This window comes from Oncorhynchus masou, chromosome 6 (genome assembly GCF_036934945.1).
Source record: "Oncorhynchus masou masou isolate Uvic2021 chromosome 6, UVic_Omas_1.1, whole genome shotgun sequence".
Classification (NCBI taxonomy): Eukaryota; Metazoa; Chordata; class Actinopteri; order Salmoniformes; family Salmonidae; genus Oncorhynchus; species Oncorhynchus masou.
The window spans coordinates 45,877,248-45,905,125 of record NC_088217.1 but is presented as its reverse complement, the minus strand read 5'-3'; the positions used below and the strand labels follow the sequence as shown (position 1 = coordinate 45,905,125).

Genomic DNA, 27,878 nt, shown 5'->3' with positions numbered 1-27,878 from the left:
TACATTTTTGGACTCACCTTGTTGTGCTGTGCTCACTAGAACAGGAAGATGGCGCGGCGGTCCTTCTTGTGGACACATTTTGTCATTAAACTTTGTCGTCGAAGTCTGGCATTCTCTGGATTTTATGCTGCTTTCAAGACAACTGCGAACTCGGAAAAATCAAGATTGAAATATGATGTCAAGGAGCTTCAGGTAGGCGTTCTAGCTCTTGGTAGCTAAGATTTTGAAAGTATGGTGTTGTCAGGATCAGTTCAATCAAAGCTACGTTAGATAATGTGATTTGACATCCTTTTATCTGTGGCCAATGTCCTTGAGCTTTCTTGGATGGGCACTTCTAATGTAAGTCTATGGCAGCACCCAAGGGGCTTATATTTTCGAGCTCTCCCTGTAGATTTTGCAGTGACGTATTGTCCCCATGAGTGACAGAGCACTGAGCCAATCATGGTGCAACTAGAGAACATTACCAACCCTTAGGCTCTGTAATTTACACTGGCTGCCCCAACAGAAAGCACTGAGCTAGGCTGAAACACTTGTTTTTTGAAACACCTGCAAGCTCAATGCAGATGTAGGACATCAAATCTATTTATAAAGACCTTCTTACATCAGCTGATATCTCAAAGTGCTTTACAGAAACCCAGCCTAAAACCCCAAACAGCAAGCAATGCAGGTGTAGAAGCACGGTGGCTAGGAAAAACTCCCTAGAAAGGACAGAACCTAGAGAGGAACCAGGCTATGAGGTGTGGCCAGTCAACTTTTGGCTGTGCTGGGTGGAGATTATAACAGAACAAGGCCAAGATGTTCAAATGTTCATAGATGACCAGCAGGGTCAAATAATAATAATCACAGTGGTTGTCAAGGGTGCAACATGTCAGCACCTCAGGAGTAAATGTCAGTTGGCTTTTCATAGCCGATCATTCAGAGTATCTCTCCCGCTCCTGCTGTCTCTAGAGAGTTGAAAACAGCAGGTCTGTGAACTTGTCTAACTGAAGCCTGCTGATATTGAACTTGCTTCAGATACCATTTCCACCCAAAAGGTGGCGTCATGAAACTACCAGCAGCAAATGAGGCACTGGTACCGGTAAATCGGGTGTATTTTCTTGACATAATGCATTCTTGCCATGTGTTAGTATTCACACAATACTAAAACAATTTTCGTATCTGAATAAGGAGTCTGTTATCCAAATGTTGCATGTTGAAAATGCTGAACAAAACCATTAGAAAGGCCAGTCGCACCCTTGTGACCTGGCCTATAGCGCCTATGTAGGCTAGCATTGATAGAATCGGCACACACCAAACCATCATTCTATTGTTTTAGGCATACTGACTTCTTAAAGAATAAGCATTATTGTCTTGAAGTCGAATAAGACAATAATGCTTGTCTGTATAGTGATATGACAAGGTTGCGCAAGTCTCCATAGAAGGTTCAATTAAAAAAAATGTAATTTTATTTAACCTGGCAAGTCAGTTAAGAACGATCACAACCGGGTGTGATACAGCACGGGATCGAACCAGGGTCTGTAGTGACGCCTCTAGCACTGAGATGCAGTGCCTTACACCACTGCGCCATTCGGGAGCAAATAGGGCAACGTGTTCATCCACGAGTGTTTAATTTGCATAATTGGAATAGCCAATACTATTGCGTGATGTGTGTTATCTGCAGGTCAATGCGATCAAGGCCGGGTGAACGCTTTGTGGGACATGTTTTTGTTTAGGAATGGGTAAGCGAGTGGTCTCATCCTGCGCTCATGCGGAGGTGGGGTGTGCCCTCAGGGCGTCATAGTATTTCAGCAGAGGACAGAGCAGCATTTTGGAGACAGTCCGTTATTTAGACAGTCACACAGTGGTCCACAGTTGAGCAGGTTGAGACAAACGGGTAGACTATAAGTTTCAACGATATATTATTCTTTATATACCGCTATTCTCATGTGGGTCTAAGTCGTAGACGTCTGTCTATTTCCAACGTTTGAACCCGTGACTGGTGGATATTTTTACGAACATATTTCGCAAAGTGGAAAAATGCCTCGGTCTTTCTTGGTCAAAAAGTATTTCGCCAATAAAAAACCCAACTATAGTGAACTGGAGTGTCAAAATGGTGAGTAGCTTTACTTTATTATTTGTATGAAGTAGAATGCATTACATAAATACATAAAACATTACAGAATAGGTAACCATCTGTTTTCTCTATTCTCTATTCTTCCTTACAATAAACCTCTGGGGATATGTTTTACTTGATCCACTTTTACTTGTGTTGCCCAAACATAAACTGTCTCCACGTTGGCAACCTGTACAAATCATATTCGATTTTTTTCCAAGTAGGCTCGTTGTTAAAAAAAAAAAAAAAAAAAAAGGTAGTTCCCCCTAAACTGCACAGAGCTGCAATACATTTTTTTCTACCCCATGTGAATACGTGGGAGGAAATGGCCCATGAAATCTCAGCTTGGTTTAATCTCTAATGTTTCTGGTGTAAAATGCTCTGGAATTTTATAAAGATATCACAGAGAAACCTGACAGGCAGTTGTTGCTTTACAAGTTGAAAATATATGGCCTATCCAAACGTCATGTTATCTATTCATTATGTCGTGTTCCAGTTACATTAATTATATGTCCATGATGAAAACGTCTCCGTATCTGTCAGCTGTGCTGTAAATGTATCTCTATAACCTAACACTCTTCCTCATCCCTCAGCCACCTCACTGGAGAGGTACCCACTAGCTGAGCTTCCAGCAGGGGACAATAACTTAGCTGCCACCTGTTACACAACAGGACTGGTATGGGACGTGAGCTTCCTTCCAGCCCTCTACGTCCCCACATCCCCCACTGATGCCTCTCCCACCCCCGGTCCCCTGGACCTCAGCTCCCCATCCAGCCTCAGCAGCAGTGCCAGTAGCAGTGGGGAGGAGGATGAGGGGCGCACCTCTGACCCACCCAGCCCCGAGCCTACAGACACCTACCACCCCCCCCAGCGCCCCAAACGCACAGGCATCAAGAGCCATGGGGCCCTGACCGAGGACGAGAGAGTGGCCCCAGTCACTGCAGCAAGGCCAGCCTTCTTCTGCAAGCACTGCCCTAAAGAGTACACCAGCCTGGGGGCGCTGAAGATGCATATCCGCTCGCACACACTACCCTGTGTCTGCCCCACCTGCGGGAAAGCCTTCTCCAGGCCCTGGCTGCTGCGCGGCCACATTCGCACACACACAGGTAAGAACTCCTACACTTTCCATTGGATATTACTTTGGTAGAAGGAAGGGGCAATTATTCAGTTAATTAGATCAACACCTGCAGTTTGACCAACAAGCCCAAAGGGCTTTGTATTGACCACTCATTGTGTTCTACCACACTGTAACAATGACTCCCTGAGAATTATCTTATCATTGGCTACTCTGTGAGACAACAGAATGCATGATAACATTGTGATGAAGGGGACAAAGAACATAAGGAATCTTTCAGCTTTCAAACAGCCCACTTACTACCAGCAGCAACTTGAAAGTAGTAATCTAATTTGGCACTGATTTAATCATGTTAATTCAAGTGTGGTCCTGATCCTGACACCAGATTCATATTACCCTTTAAATGAGCTGTATTCACTGAGGTGTTAATTAACCCCTCTGGTGAGCTCCGAGACAGCCAAATTGATGTAGCTGTGTTCACAGAAGGTTCACAGAACCTGTCTCATACACAGGCTTACAATTTTTAAATGTGTTCCTTTATTTAACTTGGCAAGTCAGTTAAGAACAAATTCTTGATTTACAATGACGGCCTACTGGGGAGCAGTGTGTTATTGTTCAGGGGGCAGAACGACAGCTTTTTACCTTGTCAGCTCGGTGATTCAATCCAGCAACCTTTCGGGTTACTGGCCCAACGCTCTAACCACTAGACTACCTGCCACCCTGAAACATCATGCATCTCAATCCAATGCTCCTCCAACCATCTCCTCCTTCTCAGGTGAGCGGCCGTTCTCCTGCCAACACTGTAACCGTGCCTTCGCCGACCGCTCCAACCTGCGGGCGCACCTGCAGACCCACGCTGAGGTGAAGAAGTACCAGTGTGGCGTGTGTTCCCGTACCTTCAGCCGCATGTCCCTCCTCCAGAAACACAGCGCAGTCAGCTGCTCCACCTCTTCCACAGCATGAGCAGGAAGGGGCCATGGAGTTTTCCCCACAGAGACCTCAGGGCGGTAGGAGAGTCTACAGACTCATATCACCAGCAAGACCAGAGGAGCCTGAGCCAATCTGCCAACAGAGACCATGAACTCACCGTTAACTGGTAGAAGAGGAAGTTGACCCTGACTCATATCTCTTTGGATGGATCTTTCACAGCCATCTGTTTCAATCTCATTTAAAGAAGAAGAAGAAGAACATTTTTCAAACTCCTCCCATTTCAAGTCTGGTAGATGTTTTGGACTGTAAGTAACTCTGTACTCCTGCCATTCTCCCGGTCCCAACTTAGTTTTTTCCTCATATACAGTAGTGGATTCATGAGGGTTAGTGGTGCCATTGTTTTTGTCTATCCCGGCCTTTGTCCTGGCCAGACAAGTTCAGGATCATCGTGGCCTAGACACAGCTGCTGAGAGAGGTAGGGTTGCGTGTGTGAGATACATCTCTCAGCATGACACACACACACACACACAGCTGTCCCTGGTAGAGTGGTGTAGATAGACAAGGTGCTAACAGGTGCTCTGGCCCTGACCTTCACTGGGCTGATAACAGGTGACTTCCACCTCCCCCAGAAAGAGGAAGTATGTCATCATCACAAAGAGGATGGGGTCCGTTGGTCCCTTTGTGTGCATGTCTCTAGTGGGTGCGTCTTAAGCTTTTACTTTGACTACATCAAGCCCAGATGTAATCTGATGTGTTTCAAAGACAGGATAAAGCCATTTGTTTCTGTTGTTATTCCTTATGGAAGCTCTCAGCTTTCAATGTCGTTTTAACTCCTGAATGATAATCTAAACCATGCACTCCAGGTTACCACAGTGTTAATTATTGCCATCGTTCTCTACAATGATGGAGAGAACAGTCTTTCCCATGCCATTTTTGTAAGATATAAACTTGTTTTGTGAAATGTATTCTTTCTAAACCAAAGATGTGCCTTCTTGCCTCAGCTAGTAGTTTTACCATTATGCATCAAACAGTCAGAACTGTGGGGAAGGAGGGGACCAAATGCCTTGTCTAAAATGTTTACGTCATAGAGGCACGGTTTCACAGCCCTGGCTGTAAAAGAGGTGAATTTTACATTTCCTAAACCTTTTATGGTTTGCAGTGTGGTGTCCAGATTGTATGTAGTCTTATTTTTTACTGTTTTTGTGTTTTTCACTTCTATTTCAATTATTTCATAGCTGATTGATTTGCATTCAATAAAATAATTTATGTTTCTAAAAAGTATTGTTTTACCTTTTTCTTTTTGGAAAGTCTAGCACTACTTAATACAACAACCGTATATGCATGTTTGGTTGGAGACTGTTAATTGGAATAGGGCTCTCTTTCAACAACTGGAAATGTAGTCTGTTGGGAGTGAATGAGCAGTTTGAATATCCCATTGTGACGTTTAGTGGGAGGCAGGTGTGCAGGTGAACACACTGAGTGATGGACAAGGACTACTGCGTACACCGGCTCAATGTCTCCATCTCTCCACCTGCCACCGCCTCCTGCAGCCACTGTGCAAACAGTGTGTGTGTGTGCGTGCGAAAGGGAGAGTAGATTTGTTGGCCAACATTCATCTGATTTAAACTTGTTCCAGGTCTGTATTTCCTTAGTTGAGGCAGTTGAAGCTCCTACTATGTTGCCCAGACAGTGAGTCAGAGCCTGTGTAGCCAGGAGAGTCTAAGTTCCCATGGTGCTCAGGGGTGGGTTTCCCAAAAGCATCGTAGCATAAAGATCATCATTCGTCCATTTAGTTTAAATGGAATTAAGACCTTAGTGCTATGATGCTTTTGGGAAACGTAGCCCAGGTCTGGTCACAGAGCAGCGAGGGTGCGTGGGATGTTGCCGATGGTGAGATGAGCTGTTCCACTCAGCCTCTCTGTCTGCTGGAGCTTCTAGCCGCACGGTTCTTAAACTCCAAATTTTCTTCTCAGTCAGGGAAATATTCACTGAGCAGGAGATAAGACTTCTGTGGCGAGCTCTAGACATTTGGTCTAACAACGAGTCCGATATGGAGTGAGAGGTCTGGGAGGTGGATTAATAGTTCCGTCATTTGGTTGTTACCATTGCACCTTTGACATGGATGTTCTTATACAGCAGGCCTATTAAGTTCCAGCTGCTTGGAATTAATTCAGTGGTTTTAGGATGTAAATTGTTAGCGTGTCCTCAGGCGAGGGTGGCGGCTCTGCAAATAAAATCACACAGCATTGCAAGTTGAAGTGAGTAACGGTTTTAGTCAGATTATGCTCTCTAACTTATTAATACTACATTGGAATCACTCATTCTGCTGTATGAATAATGTCTCGGCAGTTGAACTTCTTTCTTGCCACAAAGCTTATATAGTGGGCCTACCATTTTGAAATCCAGCCACCAGTTGAACTTCCAACATATCATAACCCTCACCACACTCCAAGTTAGTGTATATTAATCTTTTTTGGGGAAATTAAAACAGTACTTGCTCCCCCACTCACTCCTTTGGGAGATTTAGAATGCCTGGTTCTGAAATGTGAGAACGTTTTCCTGCTGCACGCTTCCCAGTGCCAGAACACTCATTGTAATTTACCAAAGGGGCTGCTATTTATGCCATTAAGTGTTTAACATTCCAGAGCCCCACTGGGTTTGTGTATTCTTCTCTCTCTCTCCCTGCCTCTGGCTGTATATCTATTTATGTACGTATATGTGTTGTGCGTGAAGTGTCCCTGCAGAGAAGCAGCGCTCTCTCTCTCTTCACAGGAGGCTCAGCTCTCCTCCTCAGAGACAGGCCGGCAGGAAATGGGAGTTTACTTTGGCCTACTTCACCCAAAAAAGACAGGCTAGGAGCCGAGGAGCTCAAGTGCTAACCCTCACTGCTTACTGCCACTGCACCATATCCCATCCCCCCACTGTTCTCCACTGGTCCCACCCACGCCCGCTCCCAGGCCCAGTCCCAGTCAGGGGGAGAGAGAGACAACGGCCTTCAGTGCAGCAGCAGCCAGGGCTCACAGTGGGCTCAGGGCCTGGGATACAGGAAGGAGCTGTCAGCCTCCCATAAACACGACTCATCCTGCGCAGATGACACAGAGGGCTTGGGGGTAGCGCTCCCCGGCCACCCCGCTGCCAACCCGCAGTTTTACACTGTGTGCTGCTAAGTTCCAGACTTGTGGATTCCTACGGGGCTTTCCTTCAGGCGCCGGTCCCCGTCTGTGGTTATCTTCTCTGCATGTTTTCCTACACAGCAGTGAAGTATGCTGATTTCAGGGGGCCGTGACGCTGTTTTCTCAATGTGGTGCCGTGCTGAGAAATATAAACACAACAGCAGAGGGAACGGACTAAAAGTAGTAGTTCTCAGGAGAAATGTAAAGTATAATTGAAATGTTTTCTGTTGATTGTCTTTTTAAAATGAACTAGGGTGTGTTGTACTTGCAATGAAGTTATAATCTCCTCCTGAGTAGCTCTCTAAACCCCTCTCATCCCATGTATACTCCCCCACCCTCGTATCCTATATAAAGTCTTCATAATAGTCTCCTCTCTGCCTGTTGCCTGTGGAGAGGAAGCTCAGACCAACGAACTCTCCCAGATGTGAAAATCTAGCCTGTTAAGTCTCCTCTGTCTGCAAATAGGCCAAGGACAACCACTGCATCTGGTAAATAAAGAACCCAACAACAGCAACACCACAAGTATGCCTAATGATGGATTTCATCAGGGTCTGGAGCCTGCCTGAGGCCAGGATTGGAGAGGTGGTTGAGTGGTTGGGGGAGGGGGGGGGGGTTGCATATTAAAGAGTAATGAATCACACACTCAGTCACAGGGTCGCCGTGGATGAATGTGCTCTCTGTTTTCCTGGAGTCTGGAGTTTACTAACTGATGACGCAGGCTACACTTGATCAGAGACATGTGTTGCTGTGGACTCTGTGCCAGTGAGAAGCAAGGAGAGGGGGAGAGGTGGAAGGACGGATGGCGCCTAAGCCCTCTCTCTTTCTCTCCCTCCTGGGCATTGCCTCACACTGATGCTTGTGAGATTGGGGTGGAGGGTTGTCCCGTCCCACTCTGGGAAAAATAAACCCAGCCTTTTAGGCCAGGACAGGAAACAAGAGCTCTTCAGTGAGCATCTTGACCTAACTCCATCAATTCCTTTACCATCCTCTTCTCCAAACACACCCAGGGAGAGAGAAGGGAGATTGAGGGTGAGAGAGTTTGTGTACATAACTAATATTGCCGAACAATTACTGAATTTTATCCAAAAGGGAAGTTTTCATTGCCTGTTCAGTCTCACTTGAACCAGTAAAAAAAATATAACATTTTTAATTTCTCCCCTTTTCCATGTCCAAAGACTTAAACCTTAACTTTTGCAATAAATGGACCCATTATCCCATATCAATAGTCACTTTATTCAGTTCCAAAAATTATATGTTTTTCCAGAATTTCAGTGGAAGGCAACCAAAGAAACATGTGATCCACGGGTGAGAGAGAAAGTGACTTTGGGGATTGAAAAGAGAAAGGATATTGAGAAAAATGGACAAAAGAATGACTACTGTAGAAAAAAGGTAACATCCACTGAGTTTGCTTCTCCCCATGTGAGCTTTAAATTAAGATTTTAGTTACAGGAAAAATGCTTGGTTTGACCGGGGAATTGACAACCCATCTCATGTCAGATTTCACTAAGGGGTCAGGATACTCTGACTGTACTCTCTATGAAGAATCAAGAATGATGAAATCCTGTCTGCATAGTCATAGAAAGGGCTAAATGCTCTGAACAGTGCAGATGTAACAACGTGCATTTGGTTCTGCCTCGAACAGGGATCGAACTAGTAACATTCTATATAGCAACACTTGTAACTCAAAGCCAACTGCCTTAGGTAACAGAGCAAGATTTGATTTGAAGAGATGATTCGGTCCTTGATCAACTCCTTGATCAACAGTTGGCGTTAGATCTCAGGTTGATGCCCCTGATGTACTCCAGCCAACATGCTACAAGCGAGTTTCACATCTACTACACAGACCGTATGAAATTAAATGTTACTTGTCACATGCTTCGTAAACAGGCGTGGACTAACAGTGAAATGCTTACTCAAACCAAGCACTTCCCAAAAATGCAGATAAAAAGATAATACAGAAATAATAGAAAAAGTAAAACACATAATAATAGAAGTAATAATAAATACACAATGAGTAACAATAACTTGGCTATGTACATGTGGTGCCAGTACCGAGTCCATGTGCAGGGGTACAATGTAATTGAGGTATATATATATACGCTGAACAAAAATATAAACGCAACATGCAGCAATTTCAAAGATTTGACTAAGTTACAGTTCATTTTTGTTAAGTGTACATATACTGTAACTAGGAACAAAGTGACAGATAGTAAACAGTATCAGCAGCATATGTGATGAGTCAAAAAAAGTTAGTGAATAAAGGGTCAATACACAAAACAAAAATAGAAACATGCAGTGTTGGTCCCATGTTTCAATGAGCTGAAAAAAATTCCCAGAAATGTTCCATATGCACATAAAACATATTTTCCCCAAATTTTGTGCAAAAATATGTTTACCCCTTTACTCCCTGTTAGTGAACATTTCTTCTTTGCCAAGCAGCCGATTAAATAGCATGAACATTGCACCTTGTACTGGGAACAATGTTTGTCACACAACACAATTCCACAGTCTCAAGTTCTGAGGAAGTGTGCAATTGGCATGCTGACTGCAGGAATGTCCACCAGAGCTGTTGCCAGAGAATTTAATGTTAATTTCTCTACCATAAGCTACCTCCAACGCCGTTTTAGAGAATTTGTCAGTACATCCAACTGGCCTCACAACCGCAGACCACGCCAGTCAGGACTTCCTCATCCGGACGACACAACAGTGGTAGGCTTGATTACCAACAACGACGAGACGGCCTACAGGGAGGAGGTGAGGGCCCTCGGAGTGTGGTGTTAGGAAAATAACCGTCTGAGGGGGGCTGCTGAGGAGTATTCCTGTCTGTAATAAAGCCCTTTTGTGGGGGAAAATCTCCTGATTGAGTGGGCCTGGCTCCCCAGTGGTTGGGCCTGGCTGCCAAGTGTGTGGGCCTATGACCTCCAAGGCCCACCTATGGCTACACCTCTGCCCATTATTGTGAAATCCATAGATTAGGGCCTAATTAATTCATTTAAATTGACTGATTTCCTTATGTGAACTCTTAACTCAGTAAAATATTTGAAATTGTTGCTTGTTAATATTTTTGTTCAAGATAGTAGCCACCTGAATCATTATAGTTACTATAATGTAAGACTAACTATTTAGCAGTCTTATGACTTGGGGGGTAGAAGCTGTCCTGGGTCCTGTTGGTTTCAGACTTGGTGCATCGGTACCGCTTGCCGTAGAGTAGCAGAGAGAACAGTCTATGACTTGGGTGGCTAGAGTCTAACCAGAATAGAAATAGGAGTGGGAGACCCCAGTGCACAACTGAACAAGAGGACAAGTACATTAGAGAGTTTTCTAATGATAAATTAGCCTTTTGAAATGATAAACTTGGATTAGCTAACACAACGTGCAGTTGGAACACAGGATTGATGGTTGCTGATAATGGGCCTTTTGTACGCCTATGTAGATATTCCATGACAAATCTGCCGTTTCCAGCTACTATATTAATTTACAATATTAACAATGCCTACACTGTATTTCTGATCAATTTGTTGTTTTTCTTTAAAAAACAAGGACATTTCTAAGTGACCCCAATTTTTGAACAATTGTGTATATCCATTGATTCTTGAAGAATGTAACTTATTACATGCCTCATGAGCTTAGTTCAACTGTCACACTCCATGAGATCCCAAAATATAAACTTGTTTTTCTCCAATGTATGTAAACATTGTAAATGTAAACAAACGCTGTTTAGCCTCATAACATGGTTAAAATAATAATGTTGCTATCATGGATGGTCAGTACTTCCATCCGTAGCTCTTTCTTTTAATCTTAGAGTGATTACATTTTTCAAGGCCCATCCCTCAGCTTTTTACCAAAACAGAGGCGGGGTGACCATTTTGTTATTGCTTCATCTGTGGATTTGCCCTTTAAACAGCTGCATATTATCAAGATATCACAGTGTCAACAACAAAAAGGTCAACAATAGGCCTATAGCAAATGCAGCATATGGCATTCATTTTTCACATGTAAATAGCCCTTTTCAGTAGTGCTCAAAGCATGCCATTCCATGAGCGCAGCATTTATTTTATACTCCAATCAATGAGCCCAATCAGTCCTCCATGACAACAAAATCATAAACAACAGAGTAGGGCTGGCTAATAAACCCTTAGTTTTGGGGATATGCTCAGGAAAAAATGTTGGTTAATCTATACTTCCATATTTCCAAGTCCTAATTCTTGAAGATCAAGGGGTATAACATTTATTGGAATGACTGGAATTCTGATACACTTTGGGTTTTTAATGTAAAGATATAATTGAATCTTATTATTATATGTAGTAGAAAGTGATAGGTTAGAAGAAGCCTACATAACCAACCCATACGGTAAAATGTAACATCCATCTATGGCCAGCTATGTAAACTTTAACTTTGATTTATCCTGCTATAGATGTCGTTCAATTGGTAACATACATTTTTGTCTTCTTCTAATGCTTCTTAAAGGGAAAGTCATCTAAAAGTAACTGAATGTAATCAGATTACTTTACTGAGTTTGGGTAATCCAAAAGATATGTTACTGAATACAATTTTGGACAGGTAACTTACATTTAGAAAGGAACCTACCCAACTCTGGTCGATGTCTAGCAACCCAAAGGTTGCGAGCTTGAATCTCATCATGGACAACTTTAGTATTTTAGCAACTTTTCAACTACTTACTACTTTTTAGCTACTTTGCAACTACTTAGCATGTTAGCTAACATTTCCCCTAACCATAACCCTTTTACCTAATCCTTCACCTAACACTGATCTTTTTAGCTAACCCTTCCCCTAACCATAACCCTTTAACCTAACTCCTGAATTGAACCCTAATCCCTAACCCATAGCCTAGTTAAGTTAGCCAGCTAGCCAGCAAGCCACATAGCTAGAATTTGTAATATATCATACATTGAGCAAATTCGTAACATATAGTACGTTTTGTAAATACGTAACATATTGTACATTTTGCAAATTCGTAAAGTATAATAGAAATTGTAATTCGTGTCATATAAAACGTAGTAGGCGATGGACCTCCACATATGGATACATACGATACGAAACATAAAACATATCATACTAAATGGAGTGTCTCAGATTTATGTACAGAATAATACAAAATGCTCTGAGTCTAGGTTGGGGATGATGGTGTTGTGAGTAATGACCAGCCTTTCGAAGCATTTCATGGCTACAGATGTGAGGTTACCTTGGCGTTCTTGGGCACATGAACTATGGTGGTCTGCTTGAAACATGTAAGTATTACAGACTGGGTCAGGGAGAGGTTGAAAATGTCAGTGAAGACACTTGTCGGCTGGTCAGCGCATGCTCGAGTACACGCCCTGGTAATCTGTCTGGCCCTGTGACCTTGTGAATGTTAACCTGTTTCAAGGTCTTACTCACATCTGCTACAGATAGCCTGATCACACAGTCGTCCAGAACCTCTGGTGCTTTCATGCATGGTTCAGTGTTGCTTGCCCCGAAGCGAGCATAGAAGGCATTTAGCTTGTCTGGTAGGCTTCTGTCACTGGGAAGCTCTCGGCTGTGTTTCCCTTTGTAATCCGTGATTGTTTGCAAGCCCTGCCACATCTTATGAGTGTCAGAGATGGTGTAGTAGGATTCGATCTTAGTTCTATGTTTTGTCTGTTTGATGGTTTGTTGGAGAGCATAGCAGGATTTCTTATAAGGGTTCAGGTTAGTGTCCTGCTCCTTGAATGCAGAAGCTCTAGCCTTTAGCTCAGTGCGGATGTTGCCTGTAATCCATAGTTTTGGGTTTTGGTTGGGATATGTACGTACGTTCACTGTGGGGATGGCGTCGTCAATGCACTTATTAATGAAGCTGGTGACTGATGACTGATGTGAACTCCTAAATGCCATTGGATGAGCACCGGAACATATTCCAGTCTGTAATGGCGAAATAGTCCTGTAGCTCAGCGTCCTCTACATCAGACCATTTCCTGTCTGAGGTTTTGCTTGTAAGCAGGAATCAGGAAGATAGAGTTATGGTCAGATTTGCCAAATGGAGGGCAAGGGAAAGCTTTGTATGTTTCTCTGTGTGTGGAGTAAAGGTGATCTACATTTTTTTTCGTCTCAATTTTCACAGGTGACATGCTGGTGGATATTTATTTTTTTCATGCATTAAAATCACCGGCCACTAGGAGTGCCGCTTCTATAGTTTCTATAGTTCTAACCCACGTTACACCAACCTTTTCTAGCATGAGAGCTAATGAAACGTTGTGAGCTACTCATTTTGTTTCTAACTTTCAAATAGGCACATCCTTCTTTTCTTCTCCCCCTGCAACTCTTCCCCTAGTCCTTAACTAGATGCAGGCAAGAGCGTGCAAGGCAGTACTGAATGTCACTGTCTGTCCATGTGTCACTGTCTGTCCCCTCAAATTTGTCCCTTGACCTGTGTTCACCTACATTGTCAACATTCATTCATAGGCTAGGTTGTAGGAACCTGATGATGGGTAGAGGGAAAATGTAAGTATCATGCCTAAACTTGTCGCTGTTACATTGAACTGGGTGAATGGAATATGAATGAGAATCATCCAATATGCTGTAATAGAAATAAGGCCATGCACATGAACAAAAACGGCACTGACCATCACTGGAGTAAACTGATATATTATTCTGGTCTCCGATTCCCACAGTAAGCCCAACGACTTGGTAGTTATCCATGTGTTAAGTCTGTATTTTTGGTGAAATACTCCTTCCACTGAGGTTTTCGGTTTTGACATAGAACAAGACAAAAACAGAGATGCCTCTCCAATTGGCCTTAAATATGCTCCAATGCACCTTTATTTCTTTATTTTTGGACAGAAAGAACAGAGGTTATGGGCATGCATCTGCAAAAGTGGTGAAAAAATATATAAATAATTGCAAAAGAGGGCCGTAACCTATGATATGCATAATCAAAGATTTGGCATTTTAATGTTCTCACTGCAAAATATAGTTTTGAGATACAGAGGGTTATTCAATTCCCAGATCTCAGAACTGTTTTTGAATGTCTTTCATGACTCAAGTACATCACCTCACATGCATTTATTTTTTGATTGGAAACCCAGCAATGTTGAGAATCATCTGGCATATCTCATATGGGAAAGACCATCTAAAGAGCAACTATGTAAATAACTGAATGTTGACCAAAATGTCAGATTGAACCTTCTAGTTCCAAGGTCTCGATCCATGTGAGGAATGCACCTGAGTGCTTTGTCCCAGAGTAGGTGCAAGGGGATGTTGAACAGTTGCTGGAGGCAATGGGAGATTATTGTGAAAGAACAATGTAAAATGTTTGTCCTCTTGTCAGGACTTGTCAGATTGAGCGTAAGCAACCAGAGAGTGTGTTGAGAAATATACCGTTTTGGAACATTATTACTGACCCACGTGAAACTTTCATTTGACCTAGAATTTGACTTCATGACAAACATGGGTGCAAGTAATAACTTTCCAAAACACAGATTTCTGTATGTAGGAGAGTACATCATGTGTCAATACAATTGAGCATTCTATTGATGGAGTGGAAGTGATAGGTTCACTTATGAAGCTGTCCATCTTGTACCACTGCTTCTGTCCCATGAACAGCCCCACAGGTGCATGAAGCACTTGCTCAGATCCAGAGCCCACCCCAGTATGACACACATAGAGAGATGAGTTCGGTGGGAACATGTGCACAGTTTGTCACTGTTCCACTTAACTGTAAGTTGCCGGAGCACCTCCTCCCAACTGGAGAATCAGAAGAGATCAAAGAGAGTTAAGACTGGCAACAGCTGAAGGGCTGGAGCGGTGGAACAGATGCATAAATTCAAAACGCTTTTACAGATAGTCAAACAAACGCTGACCAATCCACAGCTGTCATATTTCATCACAAGCCATCAAACACTCCCCCCAAGACACACAAAACGCTCTGTGAACGTTGCAGGATCCAGTGCCTTATAGTGCCAGAAAGCCCCATCTGTCTGGTTGAATGTGTCAGGTTTCACACCCCATCATTGCATAGGGAGTGAGATGTCACATTTTCTGGCTTATTCAGTCAAAGAATCGATTTGCTCTCCCTCTGATCAACGAAGCCCAGCCTGAAAGATGGCATATGAAAGGGGACGGTCTAGTGATTTCAGCAATTGTGGCCTCATCGAGCTGTGATATTCCCAGGCGGATTTAGAGCTCTCAACATAAAATCATTTTTGTGAATTGAAACACGACCACTTTCTCTTGATGACAAAGGGGCAAAATCAAATAACTTTGTGCGTAAATCAGAAGTTGTACCAAGTCAGTAGACATTTGAATGGTGTCTCTACGTCGCTCAGAGGAGACTTGGCAGAAAATGCTCTGTCGTCAGTTATATGAAATGTGGCCAAATTTGTACTGTCACTAAATATGATCGTATTTATTTTACAGTTATAATAAAGTTGAAATCTTATAGTAAATTGTTTATAATTTCATTGCAGGGTTCTGTAGGTTACTTTCTAAATGTAATCCGTTACAATTACTAGTTACCTGTCAAACATTTGTATCAGTAACGTAACTTTTGGACTACCCAAACTCGAGCCTTTTGGATTACCCAAACTCAATTTGTCAGATTTCCAGTCAAACCAATTCATTTAATACCCCTTGATCTTCAAGAACAGGACTTGGAAATATGGAAATATAGCTTACCCGAAATGATTTTACCTGAGCATAACCTAAAAACGAAGGGCTTATTAGCCTACTCTGTTGTTTAAGATTTTTTTGTCATTGAGGACTGAATGGCATGCTTTGAGCACTAACGAAAACTGCTATTTGCATGTGAAAAATGTATGCCTTATGCTGAATTTGCTATAGGCATGTTTGTTTACGTTTATGTTGGTAACACTGATATCTTGACATTTTTTTAATCATCACAAATAAAAGCCCTACTCATGATCTTTTTAAATATAATTTTGCTTAAAGTATGTGGAGCATAATACCACAGAGGAGTATATAAGGGATTAACTTTCTCAATCTTTTATTACTGGGATCCACTCTATTCAGAGCGGATGTCAGCGATCCATTTTCTAGATATATAACTTTCAAAAAATAGAAATAAAGCCTGTATGATACCAGCAGTATTTATGTATTTTGAAAGTTATATACAGTGCCTTGCGAAAGTATTCGGCCCCCTTGAACTTTGCGACCTTTTGCCACATTTCAGGCTTCAAACATAAAGATATAAAACTGTATTTTTTTTGTGAAGAATCAACAACAAGTGGGACACAATCATGAAGTGGAACGACATTTATTGGATATTTCCAACTTTCTTAACAAATCAAAAACTGAAAAATTGGGCATGCAAAATTATTCAGCCCCTTTACTTTCAGTGCAGCAAACTGTCTCCAGAAGTTCAGTGAGGATCTCTGAATGATCCAATGTTGACCTAAATGACTAATGATGATAAATACAATCCACCTGTGTGTAATCATGTCTCCATATAAATGCACCTGCACTGTGATAGTTTCAGAGGTCCTTTAAAAGCGCAGAGAGCATCATGAAGAACAAGGAACACACCAGGCAGGTCCGAGATACTGTTGTGAAGAAGTTTAAAGCCGGATTTGGATACAAAAAGATTTCCCAAGCTTTAAACATCCCAAGGAGCACTGTGCAAGCGATAATATTGAAATGGAAGGAGTATCAGACCACTGCAAATCTACCAAGACCTGGCCGTCCCTCTAAACTTTCAGCTCATACAAGGAGAAGACTGATCAGAGATGCAGCCAAGAGGCCCATGATCACTCTGGATGAACTGCAGAGATCTACAGCTGAGGTGGGAGACTCTGTCCATAGGACAACAATCAGTCGTATATTGCACAAATCTGGCCTTTATGGAAGAGTGGCAAGAAGAATGCCATTTCTTAAAGATATCCATAAAAAGTGTTGTTTAAAGTTTGCCACAAGCCACCTGGGAGACACACCAAACATGTGGAAGAAGGTGCTCTTGTCAGATGAAACCAAAATTGAACTTTTTGGCAACAATGCAAAACGTTATGTTTGGCGTAAAAGCAACACAGCTCATCACCCTGCACACACCATACCCACTGTCAAACATGGTGGTGGCAGCATCATGGTTTGGGCCTGCTTTTCTTCAGCAGGGACAGGGAAGATGGTTAAAATTGATGGGAAGATGGATGGAGCCAAATACAGGACCATTCTGGAAGAAAACCTGATGGAGTCTGCAAAAGACCTGAGACTGGGACGGAGATTTGTCTTCCAACAAGACAATGATCCAAAACATAAAGCAAAATCTACAATGGAATGGTTCAAAAATAAACATATCCAGGTGTTAGAATGGCCAAGTCAAAATCCAGACCTGAATTCAATCGAGAATCTGTGAAAAGAACTGAAAACTGCTGTTCACAAATGCTCTTCATCCAACCTCACTGAGCTCGAGCTGTTTTGCAAGGAGGAATGGGAAAGAATTTCAGTCTCTCGATGTGCAAAACTGATAGAGACATACCCCAAGCGACTTACAGCTGTAATCACAGCAAAAGGTGGCGCTACAAAGTATTAACTTAAGGGGGCTGAATAATTTTGCACGCCCAATTTTTCAGTTTTTGATTTGTTAAAAAAGTTTGAAATATCCAATAAATGTCGTTCCACTTCATGATTGTGTCCCACTTGTTGTTGATTCTTCACAAAAAAATACAGTTTTATATCTTTATGTTTGAAGCCTGAAATGTGGCAAAAGGTCGCAAAGTTCAAGGGGGCCGAATACTTTCGCAAGGCACTGTATAGAGAGCATTTCAGTCATTTCAAGTGCTATCTTTGTTGAATAGGAAAAAAAAATAATGATTTTTCTAGATTTTCATAATATTTTCACTATGCACTTGAGCTTGTTTCCTCACAAGTGAGAACAACTCAGCTATTTATATATGTTTTTTAAAATACCTGAAAAGGTACAACTATGCAGCATTTCTAGTTATTGTTTATGGCCATCTAATGAAAATTAATGACTTTTGGGTATGTCTATTTTGGCGGAAATCTACATTTTGCTATAACGCTCAACAGGTTTTGTCGGCACAGCTGTCAAACAAAGTACAATTGGATCAAATAGAATTCTTCACACGCAGAGGAATGAGGAGACACACTCACATTATGCACACGAGCGCATACACACATGCACACACACTTGTACTTGCACATGTTGAAGCCATTACACTGTAGCTTGTTAAGTCATTACTCTGAAGCTTGTTATTTCTCAACCCGAGAGAAAGCAATCTATCCAGAGAGAGCGCTGAGAGATTTGCCACCCGATTGGGCCTTAGGATATGGGAAGTTACACTGAAATCCCAAGAATGTGGTCGAAGCCTGAAAACTAGGAAAACATAGAAAATGTACTTTCTGGGAAATTGGCTTTAATGTGCTGAGATTACTGTCTGGAGATCGCGGAAAGCTCTGTGCTGACCATGGGGAAGACCCAATCGTGCAGACAGTCTACTGATGACAGTGCAGAACAGCCTTACTCAGCCAGAGAGACTTGGAGGAACTGACACGGTCCATGAGCTTTGACGTGTTGTAACAGTTCTCCTCTTCGTCTGAGGAGGAGTATCAAATATCGGACCAATATGCAGCGTGGTAAGTGTTGGTCAGATTTATTACACTGAACACTGAACACAGAAATCAAACGAACAAGAGAATAAAGGAAAACCGAAACAGTCCCGTATGGTGAAAATACTGAAATGGAAAATAACCACCCACAAACAAAAATGGGGAAACAGGCTACCGAAGTATGGTTCTCAATCAGACACAACAATTGACAGCTGCCTCTGATTGGGAACCATACCAGGCCAAACACATAGAAATATAAACACAAGAACAAGACATAGAATGCCCACCCCAACTCACGCCCTGACCAACCTAAAATAGAGACATACAAAAGGAACTAAGCTCAGGACGTGACACGTTTTCACAGTGGATCCTCTACATTTAATTTTCCCCTCACTCAAAACAATGAGTGGTTGCAGTTGTACCTTTAAAATGTTGTGTCTCTTGTATTGAACTGTATTATCACTGATAGTTTATATGAGTATAAAAAAAATCAGATGAGAAAAACTCAAACAACCTCAGGTGGTATGGGTAGGTAACAACACATCTGCCACACTGATCCTCAACACGGGGGCCCCTCAGGGGTGCATGCTCAGTCCCCTCCTGAACTCCCTGTTCACCCATGACTGCATGGCCAAGCACGACTCCAACACCATCCTTAAGTTTGCCAACGACACAACAGTGGTAGGCCTGATCACCAACAACGATGAGACAGTCTATAGGGAGGAGGTCAGAGACCTGGCCGTGCGGTGCCAGGATAACAACCTCTCCCTACAGGAAAAGGAGGACCGAGCACACCCTCATTCTCATCGACGGGGCTGTAGTGGAGCAGGTTGAGAGCTTCAAGTTCCTTGGTCTCCACATCACCAACAAACTTGAATGGTCCAAAGACACCAAGACAGTCGTGAAGAGGGCACGACAAAGCCTATTCCCCCTCAGGAGACTGAAAAGTTTTGGCATGGGTCCTCAGATCATCAAAAGGTTCTACAGCTGCACCATCGAGAGCACTGGTTGCATCACTGCCTGGTATGGCAACTACTCGGCCTCCAACTGCAAGGCACTACAGAGGGTCGTGCTTACGGCCCAGTACATCACTGGGGCCAAGCTTCCTGCCATCCAGGACCTCTATACCAGGCGGTGTCAGAAGAAGGCCCTAAAAATGGTCAAAGACTCCAGCCACCCTAGTCATAGACTGTTCTCTCTGTTCTCTCTGCTACCGGAGCGTCAAGTCTAGGTCCAAAAGGTTAAGACAGTTTCTATGCATAGTCACTTCAACTCTACCTACAGTACATGTACATATTACCTCAATTACCTTGACTAACCGGTGTTCCCTCACATTGACTCTGTACTAGTACCTCGTGTATATAGCCTCACTACTGTTATTTAGTTGCTGTTCCAACTATTTTATTTTTTTATTTTTTACTTATCTATTATTTACTTAACACTTATTTTTCTAAAACTGCATTGTTGGTTAAGGGCTTCTAAGTAAGTATTTCACTGTAAGGTCTACCTACACCTGTTGTATGTGGTGCATGTGACAAATACAATTTGATTCGATTTGATTAGAATAGGAAACACTAGATAGTCAGTGTGTATTCCCGTTGTGTTGCTCTCTCCCCGCCTCTCTCTCCCACAGCCCAGGGCCCAGTTCCCCCCTACCTCATGGCTCTGTGTTTTTGTTGTTTTTGCAGGAACACAGTTGGCAGGCCTTTCACAGCATCCCTCCCCGCATGGCTTAAGCAATATTCCCAGAGTTTGGCTGGGCTGATCTCCCTGGCTGGGCTACTACCACTCTCACCGGAACACTAATGGGTGATACATGCCCCACAGCTACGCCACTTACACCTAAGATCAAAGCATGGGGCAGGGGCAAGGTGAAGGAGGGGGATGTTTTACACTCTAGTGTCCCCCCGCCCCCTCTTTGACACCAACACGATATGTCTGTCTGTGGGACCAAATGTGGAAGCACCTGTCCTCTCTGGCGCTAGGTTTAACATGAGTAATAATGTAGCGTAGGTCGACTGATCCAACTTGACAAGTCCCCCTTCAGATTGTATTGATTTATTTCCCATCTGGATGTGAAGTCAGCTCAGATAGCATAATTCAACTAGATAATATGTCAGCGAGAGACGCACCAGACACAAATGAGAAATGCATCAGTCCCGTCACAGTCAAACCAATCAGTCTCAACATTTTGGTGGAAATCCTCAATGGAAAATGAATAAATAAATAAATGGAAACTGGATTGGACTGGTTTGTTTGTAAGTAGCCAACAACTATCAACTGAGAATCCCTGATGTACCTTTTATTACGTGAAATAGGTCACCTCATCCATCACAGTTTGGGGAAATACTCTGTGATTATTTTCCATCTCTGAAAGAAAGAGAGATATTGAGGGTAGGGAAAGGTGGGGGGGCTGGCAGGGAAAAGACAGGAAATCCCATTGCAAACTGAACTTCTTCTCCATAGTTCTACCAGAGAAAGCCTTTGTAGTGATCCCCCACCCCCTCCATCCTGCCCCCGTCTCTGAACCAACTTCCAACACGAAACATTGCAGCACCGTGAGACCCCCCAACACACACACAGGGAGGGGGATCAAAAGCTCAGGGTTCCCCAATGTCTCCCAGCACAGTCCCACTGTGGTTAGGATTGAGACAGACAGGCACCTCCATTACAGAGACCCTAAATGCCAAAAACACAAAGTGAAAATAATACACCAAAACGTGTACGTACACACACACACACTTCCTGTTTCCCTTCACAAATTCCTTACGGGAGGAAAGTTATCTGCGGTACGTTGAAGCCTTCTCTTTCAGTTTTGCCCGCCTCTTTACATTCCACAGCAGTAATTCTCCACACAGTATTCCTACTGTCACTTGTTTATTGAGGGTGCACATGCTCTTCATGTGACTCCAATGAAGACTCCAAAAACACTGTACAGAAACTCTGCTCTGTATTCTTTTTTACAATAATACTAATTTAAGATCAGAGATTGTAAAATGGTTGCAGTGCAGGTCAAAGACAACTGAAATGTATTTTGAGGGGAAATGTACAGAATAGTATAATGTGCACAGTAAGATGGAAAATAAGGATTTTGGTTTAATCTGATTTCCTGTATGTAGTGCTGAGACCTCATGCAAAGTCAGGGCCTCCAAAAGCACAGCAAGCATTTTCCTGATGAACCGAGGGATATGGAAATGGCAAGTGCGAGTGGACAGAGGTGGGGGGTGGTCAAGGCACCTTGCAACAGCTGGTCGGAATTATCCAGGGGGTCAGGGGTGGCGGGGAACGGGTGGGAGGCACAGAGACTCCTGGCGCCAGGATCGGGGCAGCAGGTCATTGAGGATGACGATTACCAAAATACAAGCAGGCAGCCATACCCTGGAGAGCAGGGGGTGTTCCTGGCTCAGAGAATCCCAGCTACAGGATGGGGAAGCTAGATGACTACAGTGGTGGGGGACGCTCCTACTTCCACTTCCTATCAGATAAACCCTTCCTGTCCAAATGACAGCCCAACAGAAACCTATTGAAAGAAAACACCAGTGGAATTACTATTTCCATGAGTGGCCATTATCTAGAATTGGTCAGTTTTATCAGATACATTTGTATAGTTCATTTGTGTAGTTTTATAAGTACACATTGACAACACAATTTTCACAAGTTCTGTAATAGGAGCAGATGCAGGGTTTTGTAAATCTGGTTTATCAATAGATTAACGTGAAACCTGGTAACACTGCTGTTTGCAACACACCCTGTGGATCCCTCTGCTGGCAAAAGCAATCATACTGCCACAACACTTCATCATTACAGGCAGAGAATTTGGTGGTAAGTGAACCCTATTTGGATTGGGCAGCAGGTAGCCTAGCTGTTAAGAGTGTTGGGCCAGTAATCAAAACATAGAGCCGACTACGTGGACTAGGTGAACAATCTGTCGGTGTGCTCTTGAGCAAGGCAATAAGAACGTCAGCTAAATGACTAAAATGTAAATGTAAAATTGAAGGGGCTCGGGCCAGGGTTGAACATAAGGCTAGGGTTAAGCCAAGATTAGGGTTACGGTTATGGCTAGGGTTAGGGTTGAACTGGGGTGTGGACATGAAGCTAGAGTTTAGGTTAGGGTTGAACCTGGGTGTGGACATGAAGCTAGTGTTAGTTAGGGCCAGTGTTCCCAGCTAACACATTTGGTTCCTTGGAAGTTGGGGGAAGGCACGTTTTTGATTTGCCATTGGTTCTGGGAACGAAGCAATGCGCTTCCTGGGCCCTGTTTCCCGATAACAATGGAATTTAGGCTTACGAGTGTTTTAACAATGCATCTTTCCTACAACGGCTGAAGATGTGACATACAGTGCCTTGCGAAAGTATTCGGCCCCCTTGAACTTTGCGACCTTTTGCTACATTTCAGGCTTCAAACATAAAGATATAAAACTGTATTTTTTTTCAGTCTCAACATTTTGGTGGAAACTGGATTGGACTGGTTTGTTTGTAAGTAGCCAACAACTATCAACTGAGAATCCCTGATGTACCTTAAATTACGTGAAATAGGTCCAAATCTACAATGGAATGGTTCAAAATCTACAATGGAATGGTTCAAAAATAAACATATCCAGGTCTTAGAATGGCCAAGTCAAAGTCCAGACCTGAATCCAATCGAGAATCTGTGGAAAGAACTGAAAACTGCTGTTCACAAATGCTCTCCATCCAACCTCACTTAGCTCGAGCTGTTTTGCAAGGAGGAATGGGAAAAAATTTCAGTCTCTCGATGTGCAAAACTGATAGAGACATACCCCAAGTGACTTACAGCTGTAATCGCAGCAAAAGGTGGCGCTACAAAGTATTAACTTAAGGGGGCTGAATAATTTTGCACGCCCAATTTTTCAGTTTTTGATTTGTTAAAAAAGTTTGAAATATCCAATAAATGTCGTTCCACTTCATGATTGTGTCCCACTTGTTGTTGATTCTTCACAAAAAAATACAGTTTTATATCTTTATGTTTGAAGCCTGAAATGTGGCAAAAGGTCGCAAAGTTCAAGGGGGCCGAATACTTTCGCAAGGCACTGTACGTTTCCCAAAACACCATGTCATTGAGGCATGTGTCGATTCTGATAGGATCGAAAGAAAGGCAGCACTGCTCTCGGATCAGCTTTCTTCATTAAAATCTTACCTTAACATTAGAATTATTGCACAGTACTGATGATTGATCAACTCCTACAAATACATTATAACATATGGCTGCAAATATTGAGGCGGCTTATCATAATGCTTACCCTATAGTAATGAACTAAATCAAGATTTGGCATATAATTGCACACGTTAGGCTACACATCCTTAAATGTATTGAGATAAATGACAGCTGAATTGATTGAACTTTAAATGCATTTCAATAGGATTCAATAGGCCTATAGCCTACTGTATTTATATTTGAATGCAGTCCTCTCCGTTTTTATATTTTTAAACGTTGATTGTTTGTACCAATTGCAGAGAGACATTTGGCAACTTTGTATTTGTAGTCAACTTTGTTTTGAAGTTATTGGTGGTTACAGAAGGTGATAAACCATGTGATTCAATGTTTAGCGAAGATCTTCTGTGTATAAAGTGACCCAGGAGGGCAGAAAAGCATCTAACGAGGCACTTAGCTGTTCTAAGAATGGTCTGAGGCAGGCGATAGATTACGAGCATTTTAAAGTGCAACGTTGATAACGATGGTTTTGGGAAACAGCTCAGAGATTTAACGATGCTCCAACGAAGGTTCCATTGATGAAGTTAGCCTTAACAGGCTCAGCAGGCTGTTCTGGGAACATTACATTTTTAGTTGCAGGGAGGTTCTCAGAACGTTTAACTATGGTTCTCTGAAAGTATTTCTGGGAGGTTATATTAATGTCCTGAGAAAGACGGAAATAATAGGTCATTTTGAGGTTTCTGAAAAAGTTTCACTGAATGTTTTAACAAGACTGGTGGTTTAGGTTAACTGCTGAACTCCAAGCACAGATAGAACACATGGGAATTAATTTGCTTAGGAATTAATCATGCAAAATCGTCTGTCCTCGGTTGCAACACTCACTATCGAGTTCCAAACTGCCTCTGGAAGCAAAGTCAGCACAAGAACTGGTCGTCGGGAGCTTCATGAAACGGGTTTCAATAGCCAAGCAACAATGCATAGCGCCAACTGTAAAGTTTGGTGGATGAGGAATAATGGTCTGGGGCTGTTTTTCATGGTCCGGGCTAGGCCCCTTAGTTCAAGTGAAGGGAAATCTTAACATTACAGCATACAATGACATTCTAGATGATTCTGTGCTTCCAACTTTGTGGCAACAGTTTGGGGAAGGCTCTTTCCTGTTTCAGCATGACAATGCACAAAGCGAGGTCCATACAGAAATGTTTGTCAAGATTGGTGTGGAAGAACTTGACTGGCCTGCAAAGAGCCCTGACCACAACCCCATTGAACACATTTAGGATGAATTGGAACGCCGACTGCGAGCCAGGCCTAATCGCCCAACATCAGTACCCGACCACACTGATGCTCTTGTGGATGAATGGAAGCAAGTCCCCGCAGCAATGTTCCAACATCTAGTGGAAAGTCTTCCCAAAAGAGTGGAGGCTGTTATAGCAGCAAAGGGGGGACCAACTCCATGTTTCGGGATGAGATTTTGGGATGAGATGTTCGACGAGCAGGTGGGTGGATGGATGGGTGGTGTGTATAAACATAATTATGTGGTTAGTCCACTGTTGCAGTAGAGGGCAGCATTGCTCAGGATTAGTATTAAGTCAGTTTCCTGCTTTTCTTTCTGCTGACTTGTCATGTGGCTGGCTGCATTCAGAACTCTTCTGTTAGACTGTATGGGTTTTCATTCAAATATAAGTTTGACAAATCATATTAAAAGAATATGTTTTGGATCTAGTTCTCTCTCTCACCTTTCAAGGCGTCATGCTATCAACCTCAACAGGTAAAATAAGTAATTCAATGTTCTCCTTGTGCAGGATACAAATCTTTACTGTCAATTAAGAAAACAATTTACCTTAACTTTTTATAAAGGATAATATAGTGTGGTATTGTGTGCTATATTGAGTGTGTGTGTATGTGTGGGGGGGGGGGGGGATTGAGACACACTGGTCTCAGCTGTTCAAGTGTCAGGCCTGCTGCCGGGAAGTAGCACTTCTCAGGACTCCAGCAGGGGGATGTGGGGTCTTTCCCTTTCCCCCAGGACTCACTTCACCTGCTACTATGACAACACACAGAACAGCCAGAATATATAACAGAGTATAGCTTTGGTATAGCGTAGAAGATTACTTCTTTCACAGAACCATGGAAGCAGAATATTGTTGTGATCATTGACAGAATAAAATAGTTTTTTAAAATTATTTATTTATTTATTATTTATTACGGGAAAAAAACACAAGGAAGGGGTAACATTAAAGTATCAAACATGTATCAGTCTTTCCGCAACAGAGCCATCCTTATGTGTGAGGGTGCATGTGCATGATAGTGATATAAAATATATGTCATAGTTTCCTTTTTCATGATCACAATCTTGTGAAACCCGATCCTTCCGAGATCCCCCCCACAGTTCCCCAATAGCTGTCCCTCAACAATTCGAGATCCCTCCCACAGTCCCCACCAAAATATATTTAAAAAAAATACAGTTAATTCCATTCCCCGCCCCCAGGAACCCCTCAATGCACCAACAACCAAGAGAATGAACTAAAGAGAAAAAAGGAAAAGACAGAAGAAAACAGCAAACAACAATGAAAATAATATAAAACAAAATAATTAATTTAAAACAAAGGACATCAAGGACAACTGAAATCATAACAGCAATGCCAACTGTATATGTTTGTGTGCATGTCTGACACTATCACATGTATGTGTGTGTTCTTGTATGTGTTTATTTGAATGAGAGTGTGTGCATATGCATGTGCACAAACACCTGCACGGCATCAGCCTCAGGCAAACCGGCATTAGTTGTGAAAACACTGCCACTTAGTGTCATTCAAATGTACTTTTATTATGTTTTATTTAGACTTTTTTCCCCTTTATCTTTTGACCATCATTCTCTCTCTCACACAGCAACTCCACTCCCACTTGTCTTCGTGTTTCTACGCAACACATATCTTTCAACTATGCTATGATGTTTAACGTACAATTTCAATCTATCTAATCGAATAGAATCTACATATTGCGTGTTGAAGATAAATACTTTTACGAAGAGTATTAAAATAGGTTGTGTTAAGGTGCCCCCTACTGGCTAGACCACTGACATGACAGGAGTCAATCTGTCAAACATTTGATGTTTTTATTCATTTTAGACAGATTACTATTAGTGTTGCAAAATTCCAGTAGCCTTTCCAAAATTCCCAGGTTGTCCTGAAATCCTGGCTGGAATTTTCCGATAATTTTTGTGAGTAGGGAACCCTGGAATCTTCCAACCAGGATTTCTGGAAAACCAGGGAATTTTACAAAACCCTAATTACTGTAATGTGTAGCATATCAATCAACTTCCAAAATAGCTCATATGTTCCATCTATCCCATAATTGTGATAAGAGATGTTGCAAAAAAAAAAAAACATAGCCGATATGCCTAACTTGCTTAAATAAATGTGGTTTCTATGACAGTTGAGATGTACAAACTATGGAACGACGAGCGGGCAAAATTTGTCATCAAAGTCTGGCATCCTCTAGATTGAGTTCCCAGTTGTCTTGAACTCACGGAAATCAGATTTCCCAGTTATGAGTTTCCAGTTGTTTTGAGCGCGTGGCATAAATCCTGCTGGATTGACAGCATGGCCAATGTTGAATGTTTATAATTTTAAGCTTGGAAAAGAGACCCTTAAACCCAGACTTGGGTCCACACACCCAATCCACTGAATAGCAAGCTAGTCATTGCTTTGCAATGCTTGCAGTTAGCCACTAATTCCTTCCAAACCACTCATTGTTGAATTTGCGATTTCCAACTTGTTGTGTAATGTTTTATCAATAATTTCTCTTCATTATTTCTCTTCATATGACCCGGATTAAAGAGGATTTGCCTGTAGATTGCCAACTTGATTCATGAAGATGACTGCTTG

At 42.4% G+C, this 27,878-nt stretch overlaps 1 protein-coding gene across 1 annotated transcript; it reads left to right on the top strand.

Moving 5' to 3' along the window:
• The first annotated feature begins 1,597 nt into the window (after nt 1–1,597).
• On the top strand, nt 1,598–5,375 carry LOC135542132 (protein snail homolog Sna-like). The gene is made up of 3 exons (XM_064968821.1): nt 1,598–2,092; nt 2,686–3,198; nt 3,943–5,375. Exons 1-3 carry the CDS (start codon nt 2,017–2,019, stop codon nt 4,128–4,130), a joined length of 777 nt encoding a protein of 258 aa, XP_064824893.1. The 5' UTR covers nt 1,598–2,016; the 3' UTR covers nt 4,131–5,375.
• The last annotated feature ends 22,503 nt before the right edge of the window (nt 5,376–27,878 follow it).